The 19,356-nt window shown below is 26.3% G+C and overlaps 1 protein-coding gene across 1 annotated transcript; it reads left to right on the forward strand.

Moving 5' to 3' along the window:
* The first annotated feature begins 14,812 nt into the window (after positions 1-14,812).
* On the forward strand, positions 14,813-18,395 carry LOC145834641 (prolyl-tRNA synthetase associated domain-containing protein 1-like). The gene is made up of 2 exons (XM_082942122.1): positions 14,813-14,860; positions 17,720-18,395. Exons 1-2 carry the CDS (start codon positions 14,818-14,820, stop codon positions 18,244-18,246), a joined length of 570 nt encoding a protein of 189 aa, XP_082798248.1. The 5' UTR covers positions 14,813-14,817; the 3' UTR covers positions 18,247-18,395.
* The last annotated feature ends 961 nt before the right edge of the window (positions 18,396-19,356 follow it).

Consider the following 19,356-nt stretch of genomic DNA (forward strand, 5'->3'; position numbering starts at 1 on the left):
AAAGTATTAATGAAATTTTTGAAGTAAAACAAGACAACTTCAGTTTTACACATACAAAATAAAGTTAGTCTTTTGTACATATATAAATTGTTCACAAAAACCTAACTACATAGACTTGACTTCTTCAGACATCAGACTTCAAAAAACGATAATAAATTTTTTGTTATAGTTTAAGTTTTATTAAAATTTAATAAAAGAAGATATTATATGTCTACAAAAAATGTTTTGTAAAATATCTAACAACAAAAAAATTATGACTTAAAATTTCAATTTAAAGTTAATGAGTTAGGGAAAATTTTAAGTTTTGATTTTATTATTATATAAATTAAAGATTGGCGAATGGGCTAGATATAGCTTTTCAAGCAAAACTGTTCGGCCTATGATTTATCTTTATAAGTACTGATGAAAATCTACCTAAATTGAAGAACTTTTGTATTAAAAATTACCCAAATTAGCTTTACTTTAATTGTTTTTAGGTATAGCCTAATATTTTTATAATCTCAAAGTTATATTATTTTATAATCTTTAAAGTTGACAGTCGTTATAACAGTGTCCTGGAAAATATATTTTATTTTAGATGCAGCCCCAAAAATATCTTCTTATAATCAAACTTGGTGTTTTTAAAAATCTAACCATTGATTCATACTTATATCATTGACTTATATATTTGTAAACGAGCATAAATAATAGTATATTCTCAAGATCTGTTTGCTTGTTACTAGTTATCAGTAGCTTTGAATCTTTTTTGAATATAAAAATCCTCAAGGAGTGCTTTGTTCATTTTTAACTACTAAATCTGAAAAATCTTGAGTTTCTCATGACATCTTTTAAGTTATTTAAGTATTACTACAAATTGTGTTTTGAGGATGCACTGAGATTCAAGTTATGACAATTCAAAATCTTAGTCATTGTGAGTTATCTCTTTTAATAGTTTGTTTTATTTTCATTATAAATATAACAATACTTATTAACTGAATTTTCTGCCATAGTTTTTTTTATATTAAATTGTTTTATAAGGAAGGGATGACTAAAACACATTTAAAATTTTTAAATGTGGCTATAATTGGAATTTTAAACTATATCTTGAAATTAAAAGAGAATACCATAATAACTTTTTAAAATTATATTATTTCATTTAAATCGTGTCAGACTTTATTAGTCCATGACAAGATGTTAAAATTTTTCTGTGGTTTGCGACTCCATAACCGAAAGGTTATTCGTGCACCAGGTCCTAGGATCAAATATTTTAAACATTTTTTTTTGTCGTTCAATAAACTTAAATAACTAGCCAGCTAAAAGTTACACGTATTAAACACTCATGTATATACAGTACACTGTACATATGCAAATTCAAAAGTTATAGCAACTCTGCCGTTCGGTACCTTATTGTTTATTTTTGAATTCTAAGTTATACTTGAGAGATGGTCCCTCAACAAGTTTAAAACCTAATCTTTAAAAATAAAAAAAAAGATTAAAATTTTAATCATTTGCAGATAAGAATATAAGGCAAATGTTAGGTTGTAGGAGTGCCAAGTAGATGGTTTAATAACTTTACATGACAATTCAAATTCGGACAAATCAAATTCTTAAAAAAAAAAATATTTAAGAGACCATATCTCAAAAAGTAAGGTTTTTTTAAAAATATTAAAATATATGTTTATAGGTCTCATTAATATCTACCGGTAGTTTTTCTTTTTTTTATAATTTCAAACACTTCTTAAGATATTTAAAAATTACTAGAGACAACGATATATTAGAACTTATTTTATCTATATCTCAAAAAAAAACTAAAAGTTTCTCAATAATAACAAATGGCCTGTAAATATTAACAACACCTGTTTAAAAATGTTTAATTTTAAATATATAGACATTACTTTTTCAGTTAAGGTCCTTTTAATTTTTTTAAAGAATTTTAATTGTCGGAATTTGAATTGTCATGCACCCGTTTAATAATAAAGGTAATAAATTAACTAAGTTTAATATTATTAGATTGTTTTTATTGAATTTATAAAGTTAGTTTAAGTTTATTTTAATTTATTTACTTGAAAAACATTCTGAACATACTTTAAACAGATATTAGAATTCATAATCAAAGGGTAAATTATTTTCAGGTATTGCATAGTCTACTTTTTTTTCAGTTTTTGGTAATTGTATCAAAAAAATAGAAAAACCTTGACTAATTTGTTTATAATCTTGATAATATTTTATATTTTAACGTTATTTCATTTTCTTGAAACCTGTATGTTTTATACTTTATTTTTTAATTGGAATAGTACAATAACTTTTTTTAACACTAGTCTGCTATTTTACTTGATTGAAAAAAGTCTTTTATCCAACACAAATATATTTCAACAGTTTTGATTAGTATGATTCATCAATGTAATATTTTGTTACAATTGTATCACGCTAAAGAAAATTAATATAACAATAACTTTTAATGTTTTTGCTATCTTTATACATATATATATATTTAGTTAAAACTAATCTTCTATTAAAAGTAATTCTAGACATAATTTAAAAAATATCAGTAAATCTGTTTAAGTAGTTTTCTTAACAACTAATGTCATAATGCTTGTTCAACTAATTTCGTTTTTTAATAATTGAAGAAAAAATGATAAATTGAACATAAGTAAAATATACAGCTATAATTAAATTAAAAATCATAAATAGTTTTTTTTAGTAATGTTTTACAAAGAAGCTAATTTAAAAATTAATAGAATACTTAATTGTTTTAGATTTATGCCAAACAAAATAAAAGTATTATAAAATATTATATTTTAACACTCTGTTAAAACAAAATAAGTCTTACTGAACAACTTAAAAAAAAAAGTAATAAAAATAAACAAGCTAAGAATTTTTTTTCTGTGAAAGACTGTCTTTCAAGGACAATTCATTTATGTATGAATCTATAATGGAAGCAGTTCAAATGATTGCAAGCAACAATAGTGGTCGTTTTACAAAATGACTTTTACATGAACTTAAGCGCGCCAAAAATAAGATTTTATAACTGAAAGGATCTAAAAAAGAATCTGTTTTGCAAAAAAAGTTTATAAACTTAGTATTTTATTTGCAAATATACATTTAGTAATACTTAAAGTCTTGACTTTAAATTGTATTGGTATGAAAACCAATCACATTTGAAAATTATCTTGAAAAGTATTATGCTACTAGCTGTGATACAAAATGATGCATATATTTTTATTTTTTAAAATTTATTTATTTTATATATATTTTAACAGAACTTTAAATGATTAGATAATAAACTTTTAATTTTAAACTAATTAAATTTTCGTTTTGAAACAGGTAAGATTTTTAATTTTTATTTTATAAAGTAGCAACTTTTGCAAACTTAAAACAAAAAATCTTCAATTTATAGATTTTAGTGTTTTTAGATTTTAAACTAATAAAGTTTAAACGACTTTATAAAAATCTTAAAATGAAGTTTGTCATTATAAAATCAAACAAAATATTAATTTGTAAAAGCAATTTCAATTCTTAAAAATACCGAACGTAGTACAGTTGTTTTTATAAAGTTTGTTTTTATTTATGTTTATTATTTTTAAGATTTAACTTTTATTTATTTATTCAAATTGATGATAAAATGTAAGCTACATTAAATTTATTGGAAACGTGTTTACTTAAAAAAACTAAAACGTAAAAAATTAGTTGAACTTAAAGTCGTAAAAACATTTGTTCGGTCTTTTTATTTTTAAATGATAAACAGTTTGATATCTAAAAAAAAATTGTTTAAAATGTTATTATATAAATTTTATGAAATAAGTAATTATCTATTTAAGATTAAGTGTAAGAGTGATTAACTAAATAAAAATTGTGCAAACGTGTTTGAAATATCTGAATGTAACAATTTAAGTATTTGCAAAACTTGACCTCACTAGTAACTGACCTATGTGTGAGCACGATTATGTTTTTCATTTGGTTTAAAAATCGAAAAGTGTTAAATATAAGATAAAAGGTAAATATTAGTTGTACTTGTACCTTACTACCATGCGGATTTTTTGGATCAGATTAATAAAAAAAAGTTGATTGACTAAATTTATTAAAAGTAAACAAACTAGGAATTATTTGAGTTTACTTGTTTGTTAGCTAAAACATAAAAAAGGTTATTGAAAACAATAGAAGTGTAAATTAGCTACAACTAATTAGAATAATTCAAACCATACGGATCCTGCTGAATCTTGATTTAAAAAATATCCGGATCCAGTAGACCACTGTTTGTGATAATTTTTTTTTTATAAGCTAAATGCTATTTCAATAACGAAGCCTCAAAACTTGCAAAAGTTTGAAAAAAACATAATTCAAAAGATTGCTTAAATGTTAATTAAAAAGACTTTTTTGTATGCATGGAATATCTATTTATTGTGATCTAGTTTAAAGCTATTTTCAAAATTACATCTAAAAAATATAAAGAATTATCTAAAACCTAAAAAAAATAGTTAACATATCAAGGTAAGCATTATAGTTCGATAGTATTATTCAAAAAAAAAAACAAGAATACGACACTGTCAATAGACAGTTAATGTTGTCCAGGACGTATTTAATGTTGTTTTGTGCTTTTATTTTACCTGCACCATATAGATAGATAAATATTTGTATTATTCTAATTTGAAACAATTTACAACTTGTATTGCAGCACATCAATAGTTTAAAACGTTTTCAAGAGTTTTACTCTCATTGTCTATAAAGTTAATCAAACTTATAAAAGCTAAAACTTATTTTTGCAAGTACAGTGAACTCTAGCGAATCTACGCACTCTTTTGGTTACGCACTTTTGTTTAAACACGCATTTTAGAGTTTTAAAAAATTAAATAATAGCAGTTTAAAAATTATTTAGTATTGTAAATTTATTGTATGTATTGTATGTACTATACATTTAATATTTATATATTATTTTAAGTGCTTTATTACCTCTTCTTTTTTTTTAGACTTTGTAAAGTTATGTTTCTTGACAGTTTGATAAACATTTAATTGTGCTTCAGTGTACCATAAATCTTTATAGTTAGCAACACTTAAAAATTAAATTAAAATTAAAGTTCTGGAAGAAACATGATTGACTAACAATCTGACTAACAATAATGAAAATTCGCACACAATTAATAATTATCAACAAAACAGGTCAAAAGAAATTTTCTAGCAAAATGTGACAATGGTTTAAGATAAAAACATGCATACACATTACACGAGTGTTATTTGTCTCTCTTAGTAAATATATCATTAAATTATCATTTGACGTTTGTTTTTCTGCTTGAACTGTTCTTCTGTAGAACTTGCGTTGCACAGCAAACATTTAAATTTTTCGCATTTGGTTTTAATTTCTTCGTAATGCTTTCCAGCGGGTAGCTGTCAAATTTGCACGAGCGTACAAATTTGCACGAGGTGACAAAATTGCACGAGTGCACAAAATTGTACGAAGATACTTTTACACGAGGGGATAAAATTGCACGAAAATACTTTTGCACGAAGGGTCACATTTGCACGAAGACACTTTTGCACGGGTTAAATTTTGTTTTATTTATTTTAAATTTTTTTTATTAATTTTATCTATTATTAATTTTAGTTTTTTTTACTATCACTCTAACCCCTAACCCTTACTCTCGGCCGGTAAGTTTTTATTTTATTTAAAAAAAAAAAGAAAATTTGTCTGTAGTTTTTTACTCTCGTGCAAAATTGACCTTTGGTGCAAAATCGTTTCCGTGCATTTTTGTGCACTCGTGAAATTTTGTTTTCGTGCAATTTAGTCCCCTTGTGCAATTTTGTCTTCGTTCAATTTAAACCTGTTCCCTTTTCCAGCACCAGCTTAAGAAGAACACAACTGTGCTTTGAAATTGATACAGTATGCATATTTGCTATCTCTCGTTTAGTTAAGCACTTTTGCTGTGGATACACTGTGCGTAGACTCGCGAAAGGTGACTGTAAATTGAAAATAAGGATTAAGTACGTTATGACGTAATAATCAAAAACTGTGTACGATTTAATTGTAAACAAGTTAAAGATTTTTGTAAAAGATGATGGTGTTTTGTATTTAAAAGTAAATTTAGATGAAATGAGAATTAAAGTAAAAGCTTTTCCGATACAAACCTTAAATGAAAACTAACTTAATAAAAAACCTATTTGGAGTAAATTATCGGTATATAGTAAACAATATTATCCAAAATATAAGTTATAAATCCTATATAAGAAAAACTTAAAAAGTTATAAAAAGAAAAATCGACATTCAAACTTTAAAATATTTCAAAAAATTAATTGAAAAAATATTTTCATAATGAAAACTAAACTTAAAAAAAGTTATATGTTTTATATTAAAATAAAAAGAAATATTTAAATTAAAAAAATAAGTTTTTCTAAGCAAAACGGATAGAATATACGCCATGAGGAAGTGATGCTAATTGGAAAAAGATAACATTTGAAATCCTCTGAGAATCCATGGTCGTGTTCCCTAGAAATCCCTATAAGTTACGTTATTTTGCTTGTTGATTGAAATTTTTGTATTAATATTAACAACATTATTTTTTGGTTTTATAGTTTTTTTTTATATTTTAGAAAATATTCACTAAAAGTCTATCTTTTCCTTCATTTTTTGAGCTAGAGACCTCAAACTTTTAGTAAGTGTTTCTTTTTATAACTTAAAAGACTTTGAATGTTTCAAAATTAAAAATATTAAATAATAATAGTTTTAGAAAACAAAAACAAAAAAAATAGATGGTTTTTTTTCAATAAATTTGTTTTTACAAAATCAGAAAAATCTTACATTCAATCTTTTTAAAATCCTTTAATAGACTTTTTGTAAAAATTTGAAGAGGTTTGTTAAAAAAATAAGAAGATAGATTTTTAACGAAATAGTCATTTTTCGCGTTTATGGTTTGTGCCTTCCATTAGGAACCTGTTGAGGTCACCGACTGTGACAGCTTATATCTCAAAAGTTATTTGGAATTTTTTTAAGTGGTTAAAAATGTCTGATAGCTCAGACAAAACTCTATAAAATAAGATTTGTAAAAATCAAGGTGACCCCCCTATGCCCTTTATAATTTATTAGCAATATTGTGAGTTTATTATTATATGTTTTTTCAATGATTAGCAACACTTAAGTATTTTGTATCAGTAGCTTCTTGATTTTCATGTAAGTGGTTTTATATAATGATTTTTTTTGTATTTTAATTTATCTAACTTAGACTTAATTATTACAAATATTATATAGTTTTACAACAGTCGGATTAAACATTATGTATTGTATATACTATTAACCATCAATCACAGTATTTATTAAAAAAAAATATATGTATATACCTACTTTAGCTTCTATTCTTTACTTAGAGTATTTATTTTTTACAGAGCTCCGATGAAGTGTGTTAACCCTTTAACACACAGAAACATGTGTTAGTGTAATAAAGAACTGTTTAATTTGTTTATTGAATGACAAAAATAAAAGGGCTCAAAATAATTAGCCCTAGAACCTGGTGCACAAAGAACCTTTGGGTTATCGAGTCGCACACCACGGATACCTTTTAACGTCTTGTCCAGTACAATTGTTATTATTATTTTAAAGTTTTAAAAGTATAACAAAACATACTTCAAATATTTCCAAGGTAAGGATGTTTTAAATATACTGGACACTTCTGAGAGCCAATTATTTTTAAAGCTTAAAACTTCCTTACCTTGGAAATGATTTCTGAATGTTTTATAAGAAAATTTCTAAGGAAATAGGCTAGGTTTTCAGCTCTGTTCGTTTAAGAACAGTTTGTATACTGATCGACCTCTAAGTGGAATTTACAAAGATGCTTCTACCACCCAAGAAAAAATAACGCCATCTATAAATTTATTTGTCACTGGAAAAACATCTCAAAGGTTTCACGTAAGAGTCGATCAGCACGTTCCGAAAATCTTGAAAAGCTGGTTTGATGGTCGTTCCGAGAAACTTACAAAAAATTACTTCTCGCCGATTGGGCAACATTGTCGGACAATCATGACTCATTCATGAGTGTGCAAAAAGTTATAAAAAAGAGAACTTTTCAGTTTTAGTTAGAGCGGAGAACTCTTTTCAGCTACATATTTTAGAAGCCTTATGCATTCAATATTTAAGGCCCAGTTTATGTAAAGTAAGCAGAAAAGGTTCGTATACCAAACTTGACTTTTTAAATCCTTATATTAATAAATTTTAAAGTAACTAGTTTCTCGTATTTTTTTTTAGAAAGTGTAGTTTTATTTTCATTTTATCGATGGTTTTTTTTTAGTTTGATTTTAATCTAATAAGTTTTTTTAGTACAATAAAGTTCTACAGTATAAGCATCTAGTTTTTTTGGGAACGGGTCACTTTTGCACGAGCGTCACTTTTGCACGAAGACACTTTTGCACGAGCGTCACTTTTGCACGAAGGGTCACTTTTGCACGAGGGGACACTTTTGCACGGCGACTCTTTTGCACGAGCGACACTTTAGCACGAGTGGACACTTTTGCACGGCGTCACTTTTGCACGGAGGGTCACTTTTGCACGAGGGGACACTTTTGCACGGCGACTCTTTTGCACGAGCGTCAATTTAGCACGAGGTGACACTTTTGCACGGCGTCACTTTTGCACGCAGGGTCACTTTTGCACGAGGTGACACTTTTGCACGGCGACTCTTTTGCACGGTCGTCACTTTTGCACGACGTTACATTTGCATGACGACATTTTTGCAAAGCGTCACTTTCGCACGGCGTTATATTTTCACGGGTATACTTATGAACTGAAAAGTTTTAAATAATCAGTCAATTTTGAACGAAACTTCACTTTTGCACGCTTCTAATTTTTATTTTCTCAAATAAAAATATAAATAGATTTTTTTTTGTCAATTTAAATAATATTCGCTTTTAAACACAAGTTGTTTTGAATCAATAAAATGTTGTAGTTTTTTAATGAAAAGTTATTGTAAAGTTTTTATGAAATTGTTGTTGCAAAAATTTATTTTACAAACTAAGTTTCGGTCTAATACCTCGTCAGTGCTTAAATAAATTTCTTAAATAAAAGTTTTTATCTTAAGTTTTACGGGAAACAATATAATTACGTACCACAATTCATTTATTCATATTTTTAATCTTAATCAAAATAAACTAGATGAATAAAAAACAATTTTGAATAATTTAAATAAAAATTATCTGAACTCGTTAAATTTTAAAGAGAAAGATAACCTTAATTTAGTAAGGCTTTGAAACACGAATCTTGAGTATTATTTTTTATTTATATTCTCTTGATGTTAAAATTAGTAATATATAGTTGTTAAACAAATGGTTAAAATTTATTTTAGTTTTAAACGATTGTTAAAACAAAACAAAATATTTAGTTAATATTTGAATTGTAAAGGTATTTCAGATTTTACTTGACGTTTATTTTTCAGTCTATTTTTTAATTTAGCATAAGAATAAAAAGAGCAATAAAATGATTTAAACTTGGATTATTTCAGCATTATAACTTTGCATGATCATGATAAGCCAAGGAGAAAGTAACATTTGGGAGTTTGAACTTATGTTAAAAGAAAATATACCATATTAGTCTTCAACCGCTGCAACATTTCAATAATGAGGCTTGGCAGAATTTTTTTTTATCGGTCAGTTGAAATATGGAACAAACTTACAAATGAATTAGTTTCTTGCAAAAATTTTAAAGAATTTCGATTGAAGTTAAAATTTTTTTATCAAAATTATATTTGTGTTAGTAAAATTAATAAGTAATTTTTAATAACCGTTGATTTAATTTTAAGACTAAGCTTAGTTTATAATTCAATTTATTATATTAGCAGCACCTTTACTCTTTTAATAATGAGTCCTTTTTCAATGTATTTAATGATTACTCATCTAGCCAGTCTATTTTTGATGTCCTTGGAGCGTTAGGTTTTAATTTTTGTTGTTAATCAATGCGTTTAAATATTTGACGTTCATCGTTCTACATCAAAGCGTAAATAAGTATAAGTTTGTGCTTAACATTTTGCTTTTTATGTTAACCTATAAGTTTTATATCAAACTATGTTTTTATCTTTGTTTTAATAAATAAACTTCTTGTATTAATTTTATTTTTTTATTATGTTTCTTTCAGTTTAAGTGGTCTAGGTTTTGATGCCTAGGTCCATCATATGGACTTTAAACTTGTAACTGTGTAGTAAAATATATAATATGACATAGTTGTTGACTAATATATTATAGTTCAAAATAAACTAGAACAACTTACTTACACTCAAATTATTTTTTATCCTAGTTTCTAAATTAATTATTTTTTTGTCCCTGGTATGAATTTTTTATAAATAATTATATTCTATCTTTCCTTAGTTTGTTTCTAACATTAACTTTTACTGTTTAAGATTTTAAATTTTTCATTTTTTGCCTTTAATATAAGTATGTTTAAAATTTGGTACTAGCTAAAGAACTTTTTACCAAAATGAAAAATTGATGTTCCGTGAAAAAAAATCATTGTGCCAAAATGTCGCTGGGCAAAATCTTCATCGTAAAAATGTGACGTTGTGCAAAAGTACCGTTGTGCAACAATGCTGCCGCAACAAATGTCGCCGTGCAGAAGTGTCTCCTCGTGCAAAAATTACGCCGTGCAAAAATGACCTTGCGTGCAAAAGTGACGCCGTGCAAAAGTGTCCCTTCGTGCAAAAGTGACCCTCCGTGCAAAAGAGTCGCCGTGCAAAACTGTCCCCTCGTGCAAAAGTGACCCTCCGTGCAAAAGTGACGCCGTGCAAAAGTGTCCCCTCGTGATAAAGTGACGCTCGTGCAAAAGTGACGCCGTGCAAAAGTGTCCCCTCGTGCAAAAGTGACCCTGCGTGCAAAAGTGACGCCGTGCAAAAGTGTCCCCTCGTGCTTAAGTGACGCTCGTGCAAAAGAGTCGCCGTGCAAAAGTGTCCCCTCGTGCAAAAGTGACCCTTCGTGCAAAAGTGACAGTCGTGCAAAAGTGTCCCTTCGTGCAAAAGTGACGCTCGTGCAAAAGTGACGCTCGTGCAAAAGTGACACCCACCCAGTTTTTTTACATTCGATTATTACGTCATATTATATTTTTAAACTTTAAACTACAGTATAATCTTAATTCAGTTTAATTTAGTAAGATACAATTTTTGATAAGACTTACTGCGAAAGATCTCAATCAAATTTAAGGAAAAAAATGAAACTTGTTTTGTTATATTTTTTAAGTAAGTTATGCACCACAAAAAAGCTGTTCAAATATTTTAGAGTTATATAAGCTTCTTTTCAGAGTGCAAAACATAACGTGAGTTTTAAAATATTTTGTTGCCATAGCAACATAAATACTTTAGCATCAATTATTGTATGAATTTTCGAGTGGAAAAGTACTTTTCGAGTATTCAAACTTTTTTGTATGATTTTATGAGAGGAAAAGTACATTTTTGTATGAAAGTTGTTAAGTGGAGTAACATGCTTATTTCTCCTATAAAAAAATTGACACAACAGTATTATAATAATGCTGTGGTTTCATCTGTTAATGATAAGTTTATTACACTGAAACTACACTTATTTTACAGGGTTGCCACTTACTCTGATTAACTCAAGCTAGTTTAAAATATTGAAAAACTAGTTTTTATACTTTTCATGTCTTAAACTACAATATATAAATGCAATTTATCTTAATTTTATGTTTTAACTAAATCCTTTTGTCATTTAATTAGTGTTTTAGGTATTTAAGCTTGAATAACATATATTTTTTTTACTTTTTGCTCATAATACTTTTATATTTCAATTTTTTTATAAACTCAGGTTTGTAAGGGGGGTCCACCTTGATTTTTGAAAGTTGATCTTATTTTATAGAGTTTGATCTGAGCTATCAGAAATTTTTAACAGCTTTAAAAATTTCAAAGTAATTTTTTAGATATAATAGATCAAAGTCGGTGACCTCAATAGGTTCCTAATGGAAGACGCAAACCAAAAACGCAGGAAAATGACTATTTCATTAAAATATATCTTCTCCTTTATTTTTAAACAATCTTTTTAAATTTTTCACAGAAAGTCTATTATTAGGTTAAAAAAGATTGAATGTGGGATTTTTTTCGGTTAAAAAAAATTATTAAAAAATAACAATTTTTTTTTCTGTTATCTACAAGTTTTTTAAATCGCAACGTTCAATGTCTTTAAATTATAAAGGAACACTTACTGAAAGTTTGAAGTTTCTAGCTCAAAATTACAATATCTCAATAGTTAAATAAGTTTTTTAAATTCTGTAAAAACTTTCATATAAAAGCCAATGTTATTTTTAGTAAAAAAAAATGTTGGACCCCTATTCCGTATACAACTTCGGCTAGTTTTCATCTACTAATGCTCAAAAAAAGTCAACCCTTTTTTTAGTATATATATATTTTTTTAATAACACATATAAGTTTAGAATATTATAAAAACAGTTGATAACTATATAAAAATATTAAAATGACAGATATCAGGTATCTCATTACATTCGTTTTTTAAACATTTTTTAGCAATTTAAGAATTTTCGTTTACCTTATATATATTTTTTAGAACAAGTTAAAGTTATAAATAACTAAAAAGATAAAAGTGTTTAATTTAGTACAATAGCTACAACAAGCATCAGAAAAACTGTGTTGACAAACTGAAGAGGCAGTAAGTTTGATAATTTCCTTGTTTCTGGGATAATTCTTATTATGAGATATATATTAGGTTTTTAATTTTTATTTAAACTTATGTTTTAAGGTTGTATCAGGTAATGCGTATCAAAAGAATATTTTAGTTATCAAAGTGTAGTGTACATATCTACTATATTGTTATTCAGAAATAAAAAAACTTGGGTGTTTTTAATTTGCTATATAAAACAAATTAGGCCTTTTAAAAACTATTCAAAAGCCTTTTATATCTTAACTATTATATTTATCTACTAGAATACTACTCCTGCACGTAGTTTAATACTGTCCATAGCATAAATTTTTCATTGTATGCTATATAAAATAGACATAAAGACTGTGAAACATCAAACTCTAATCTATAATAAATGAAAACTAAATAACTTTGATGATAAAAGTATAGTAATATTAACATATAAGTTGATATTAAAATTAAGTTAAAGAAGAGTATGAACAGTAGCTTAGTATAGTTGTTCCATGACACTATCTATCAAGCAAATTTTTCAAAATATTTTTCCTTTAAATTTGTTATTTTATTGACTTCCTTATAATTAAAAAAGAATTTTAGCGGGAACCCTGCTACTCTAATAAATATGGTGGCTTAATTACAATATTACCACACTTGTTTTTCTAGTATGATAATTTACACAAGTGTTTAAAATATTATTTACTTAATTTAAAACACTTAGCATGATTCCAACCATCACAAAATTATGAATAATTAAAAAATTTTTCAAAAATGGTTGTACTGTCTGTGAAATGGAAAAAGTTAATGTGCAAAACTACTTCAAACCTGGTAATAAATATGAAAATGATTTGGTGATTGCTAGCATTTTTTTAACTTGTATTGTGGGCTACCAATGTTGGTGGCCCAACATCTAAAGCCTCAGTTGGGTCAGGGTGACTTACTGTGGGCAGATAGTCAACCTGACCTTTTTGTTCATACTTCTCATTTATATTATTGTAGTTGGACATAATAACTATACACTACTTAATGCTACTTTATATAAATCAGACAAGACAGTTTTGAGTGATGAATCTTTTATATAAAACACAACAAGAAATAATAGCATATACAAAACTATAAATTACTATGACAAACTTTTTAGAAATTACAATCTATTTAAATCTATTTAAAAGACTTTAAACAATAAACTAAAAATTAAATAAAACTTTTAGTAAAGAAGAAACTGTAAAAGAATAAACTATTAACTATAAACCTGGCTTAAATATTTAAACAATTAAATACCAGTTAAAATATTCACTTTTAACACAAAACAATACTTACAATACACAATCACAAAACAATTTCAATATGTTGTTGCTTCCAGCTGCACACCAAACTCCAACTGACTGCTTACACATAAACTGCCTGTCACGCCTTGACGCCCCCCGTTGCATCAGTATTTAGTTTCAACATTACATCAGATGACTCTCATTGGCTCGTGCATTGAAGCGTATCTGACTCTCTAACACAATGACAATGCAAGGAATTTTGCACTGTCATTACAGTATTTTAGATAACTCAGAACATTTTAGATTTGAACCAAGTCATTTTTGTAGGACTGCTTGAAAATATAAAAATGTGTAAAGTAAAAATGCTAGTGAATTTTCCTAAAAAAGTGTGTATTTTGATTTCTGTTATATTTAGAAAATTGTGTCTCAACAAAATAAAAAAAATTATGACAAAAAAACTGTTTTTTTTGTTAAATTTTTTTATTTAATTTTTACTTAAAAAAAATTCTTTCCAACATAATTTTCTAAATATTGCAATAAATATTTTCTGAAAGTTTGAGGTATTTATCTCAAAAAACGTAGAAGATAAATTTTTAGTGAAATAGCCTTTTTTCGCGATTTTAGTTTGAGCATCCCACAAGTAACCTATTGTTGCCTCCGACTTTGACCTGCTATATCTTAAAAAATATTTTTATATTTTAGAATCAGTAAAAAGCATCTTGTAGCTTAGTTAAAACTTAATAGACTAAGATTATGTTGTGAAAAAAGTGATTTATCACCTTTTTGCCCTTAACTTACTACTAAAAATGGTCAAAAAATATGTCTTTCAAAAATCTGGAAGAAATTCTAAAAAACTGGTGAAAATTTGCCTAAATTCCCTTTTATTGTTGCAGAGGAGAGAGTGTTTGATGGTTTTCTACCTTAAAGAAAAAAAAATTAGTAGCCACCCTGTGACTCCATGTCTAGCTTTCTTTTGGAGCTCTTAGAAATAATTGTACCAGGTAAAATATATTGTTTTGTTTAAATACTTGCACCTAAAAATATTGAGGAGTCTCTCTTTTTTATAGTTGGTTATCTATTATAAGAAAAATATGAACTTTTAATATTTTTATTTTGTTTTATTTTACTTCCATGGTTGCTATAAACTCATGTTAGTTTAAACTTATATAAAAATCAGACTGATTCAGGCTTGTTTGATGTATATTTTAAAACTCCGGCTAGTTTATTATTTTTTTTTTTAATTGTGTTTTTGTTAAGTCCCTTTGTTATTATTATATATCGTATTTTTAGCTTTATTTTTTTTTAGTTTATGGCTCATTTATTATTAAAACTTTCTATAAGCTTTGGAAGTTTTAGGCTTACTTATTGTAACTCAAGTTAGTATTTAATTACTCAGACTGGCCTTTTTGCTTATTAGTTGTATAGTGCATAGTAAAACCAATTTTTAGTTTTCATATATATGTGTATAGTCAAAAGCAAAATTTAACACTATTTTTATAATGTTTTGAATAATAGTTTATATACAACCATCCCTTTAAAATAATGATTTTATTTAATATCTATAGAGTGGGCTAAACTTCTTTTGAATAGTTGAAAAAAAAAATATTGGAAAAAAAACAAAACAGAAATTAAACATTGAAATAAAGAAACTAACAATAAATTTAAACTACTTAATTTTATGTGATGTCCTTCCTCTTTGAATAGAAGCTAAATTCCTTCTCTGAATTTACCAGCACACTGCATTTTTTGAGGAATTTTTGTTAAATTTTCTCAGAAGAGAAGTTTTTGAAGGATCAACACTTATTAGAAAAAAAACATCAGTTTCAACATAGGCCTCACAAAAAGTCTACTGGATTAAAATTTGTCAATGAAGAAGGTTATATTTTCTTACTCTAAAGTCCAAAGTATTGGAATTTTGAATTTGCTAAATTTTATTGCCTACAAATTGATTCTTCATTTCTGAACTTGAATGCAATGTATGTTTTGTGTGGTCTGTGTTTAAAACGAAGTGTAATGATTGAAGTCTTGTGTGATTTTTTTTTAATATTTAAGCTTTATTAACAGTACAGATTAGCACTCTTCGGATATTATTATTCTTTTTTTTAGTTTTATAATAAACTCAGTCCGGCTTATGCTATGCTTATGCTCTGTTTTTAGTTTTTGCATTTTTATAAGAATCTATTGATCTAACTAAGTTTGATCCCTTACATCTCAAATCTACTTTGAAATTTGTTATGCAGTAAAAATTATCTGATAAAGCTCTACAAAATAGATCTCAGAAACAACATAGATTATATAGCCACAATGGACTTAACAATATTAAAAGTGTTCTGAAAACCTATGATATCTTATCCTTCTATAATATTGATATAACAGAATGCTGCTCCTTCACTTAGTTTAAAAGTTGTTTATAACAATGCTTTTACTAACATAATTATATTCTATTAATATAAGATTAAAATTTTCAATGTAAAGAGTACAAACATATCAAGTAATAAGCTACTAATAAAATAAGGTACTTATATAGTTTATTGAATGACAAACAATAGGACCTGGTGCACGAAAAATATTTCGGCTGTCAAGTGGCTCACCACGGATACCTTTTAACTTCTGTCCAGGTGAACAATTAGGATAAACTGTAAATTAATATAGTGGTTTTTAAATCTCAAAAAAATGTGCACATTAGATTGTTTTGTTAATATGCTTTCCAGGTTTACGACACACTTCAGACTAGTATACTCAAAATAATTCAGGGTAGTGTAAAATTTTAAAAATCTTAGGATGACTCTGGCTAGTTTGAAGATAAAAACGATTAGGCTAAATCAGGATAGTTAGACTCTTCAACAAAAATTCAGAATAGTTTTAAGATTAAAAAAAATCCTAATCCAATTTTTTTCTTGATCTTGAATGAGATTTAGTTTATTCTGTTTTAATACTTTGTTATAACATTAACCAACTTTTTTCAAGCACTTAAATTTATTTAACTTATTTTTTAGTTTAAATTTTATTAAAGTATTTTTAAATTTTATCAGTCTTGCAGCTAGCTAAACTTTAACTTAAAATTGTAGTTTTTCTTTAAAATCTTATTTAATGTTTGTCATGTTTTGAGTTTATGTCAATAAGAAACAGTTTAAAAATATAAATGTTTTACTACATGGTTACACTAAATTATCCACCTACTTAAGAAAAAACAAATTGTTTTAAACTTTAAGGTTTGATTTTTTTCAACAGTATTTTTTATAAATTTAGTAAACATTGCATACATACACTAGCATACATATGCAGCTTTCTTTTATAATTTTAAAGAAAACTGATACTAAGGTATAAGTAGTTTGTGCTGAAGGCAAGCAAATTTTTTTTCTTAGAGATTTGGAAAAAATTAGAATGACTTATGATAGTTATTTTGACTAAAAGTTTATAAGGGTTGTAACCTTGCAATGAAGTTGTTTTTTATGACCTTTTATAATAAAAAACTGTAATAGCTTAGATTTTTAATGTTATAACTCATATTTTATTACAATCTCTATATAAACTTTAGAGTTTTTATTATCAAAACCACCCCTTTTAAATTAAAGTTACTATATTTTACTTTTATATATGCTTGAATATAATGTTAGTGTGTCAGTATGTTTCTATTAAACAAAAATAAAAAAATTTAAAAAGAAAGCGTCTGTTTAAGAATAGTTTTAAAAAACTAGTTTGTTTTTAAAAAAAGTAGAAATACATTTCATGAGTCCTTTCCTAGTGTTATAAATATTTAACTTATCTAAAAGGCAAAACTAATTGAAATTTTTATGTTTTCTCGTCATAAGTAAACTACATATTTGAATGATATTTATTAATGAAAATTTTATTTTTAGATTGTTTATTTAAAGCTAATATGACTGGAAAAGATTTGTTGATTAAAGCTATCGAAAATTTGAAAATTAACTTTAAAATGATAACTCATCCTGAAGTATTTACTGTTGATGCAATGATGCCTTATTTAAATGAAGTTGATGGTCTAGTGTGCAAAAACTTATTTGTAAAAGACAAAAAAAAGAAGCAGCTATGGCTGGTTACTACAAAACATGACCAGAAGGTCTCATTATCATGGTTAAGTAAACAAATGAAGTTGGGCTCAATGAGATTTGCTGCAGAAGATGTAATGGAAGAAAAATTAAATGTTGCAAAAGGTTGTGTTACACCTCTTGCTTTGTTTTTTGATAAAGAATGTGAAGTTAATTTTATTTTAGACCAAGGTTTGACTTTAAATACGGACACTTTTGTCTATTCTCATCCTATGGTCAATGATGCTTCAATTGGAATGGCTTACAGCGATTTAAAACTGTTTATTGAAAGTACACAACATAAAATTAATGTAGTAGATTTCAAAGATTGCAACTAAAATATTTTTGAAGCTTTAGTCGATAAAGTTTTATTTAATTACGTTTATATTTTTACTTTAATGCTTATAGAATTGTTTATGATAATGAACAGAGAATAAACGTTAGTCAAATAATGTATTTGCGCACTGAAAATTTTGTAGCTGATTTTTGATATTTTTTATAACTAAATTGACTTAAAGTTATTTATCAAGCTGTTACAAGTAGGTAGTATAATTGAGTAAAGTAATGCTAGCTTCTATAACAACAACAATAAGTTTATGATTTTTTGGTAATAGTTAGATCAGAGTTTTCTAAACGTTTTCACAATCTTCCACTTTTAGAAATTTAAAACTGCATAAATTTTTAAATTATTTCACCTTTGAAATAAGTACAATTTAAATTTAAACCACTTTTAATTATAATTTAAATTATATAGTTTAGTTAGACTGTAAAAAACCGTCGGAGGCTAAAATTTTAATTACAATAAATCAGATTAAAAGAAAGATACAATTTTAATTTTATTTATAAGTTTTCTGTTGATTTAAGTTTTAAATAAAAAAGTTTTAGAACTGATTCAGTTCTAATTGTCTACTGAAGAAGATTTTGAAAGTACTTTAGGCAATATAACGTTTACTAATAAATTTGTAGATTTTTTTGTTAAGTAAAAAAAAACTTTTTTATTTAAAACGATCGTTCAAGACAAAAAAATCACAAAGAACATCACACAACCAAGGGAAGATTTGAGACACTTAAAACTAAAATATTCTTACTGTTGATTTAAGTGTAAAAAATTACTATTACTAGTTTCTTATTTTTTCATTAAAATTTTTCATCACAAATAAAATTAGCTTATAAATATAAAGTATAGTGGGACTCGAAGTTCTATCTATTAGATCAGGCGTCGGTAGGCAATTGGTGGTCTCGGGTCAAATTTACATTATAAATATTTGCGGGCCGCAGTTGTAGTTTAGTTTTTAGCCTTCACAACAGACCAAAAATATCTAGACTACGTTTCAAATTTGTGGTACTGAAATTTGAAACTTAGTGATATATTTTTTTTGCATTTCATTTCAAAACTCAGAATAATTAGTGTGTTCATGGCCACATTTGCATGTTTGCAAACCGCTGAT

Source organism: Thalia democratica, chromosome 4, assembly GCF_965202585.1.
Source record: "Thalia democratica chromosome 4, ktThaDemo2.hap1.1, whole genome shotgun sequence".
NCBI lineage: Eukaryota > Metazoa > Chordata > Thaliacea > Salpida > Salpidae > Thalia > Thalia democratica.

Excerpts from the sequence above, each read along its gene's own strand:
- LOC145834641 (XM_082942122.1), top strand. The coding sequence starts at position 14,818 with ATGTCTAGCTTTCTTTTGGAGCTCTTAGAAATAATTGTACCAG. Across the intron at positions 14,861-17,719 it reads CTTAGAAATAATTGTACCAG|ATTGTTTATTTAAAGCTAAT; the intron begins GTAAAATATATT and ends TTTTATTTTTAG.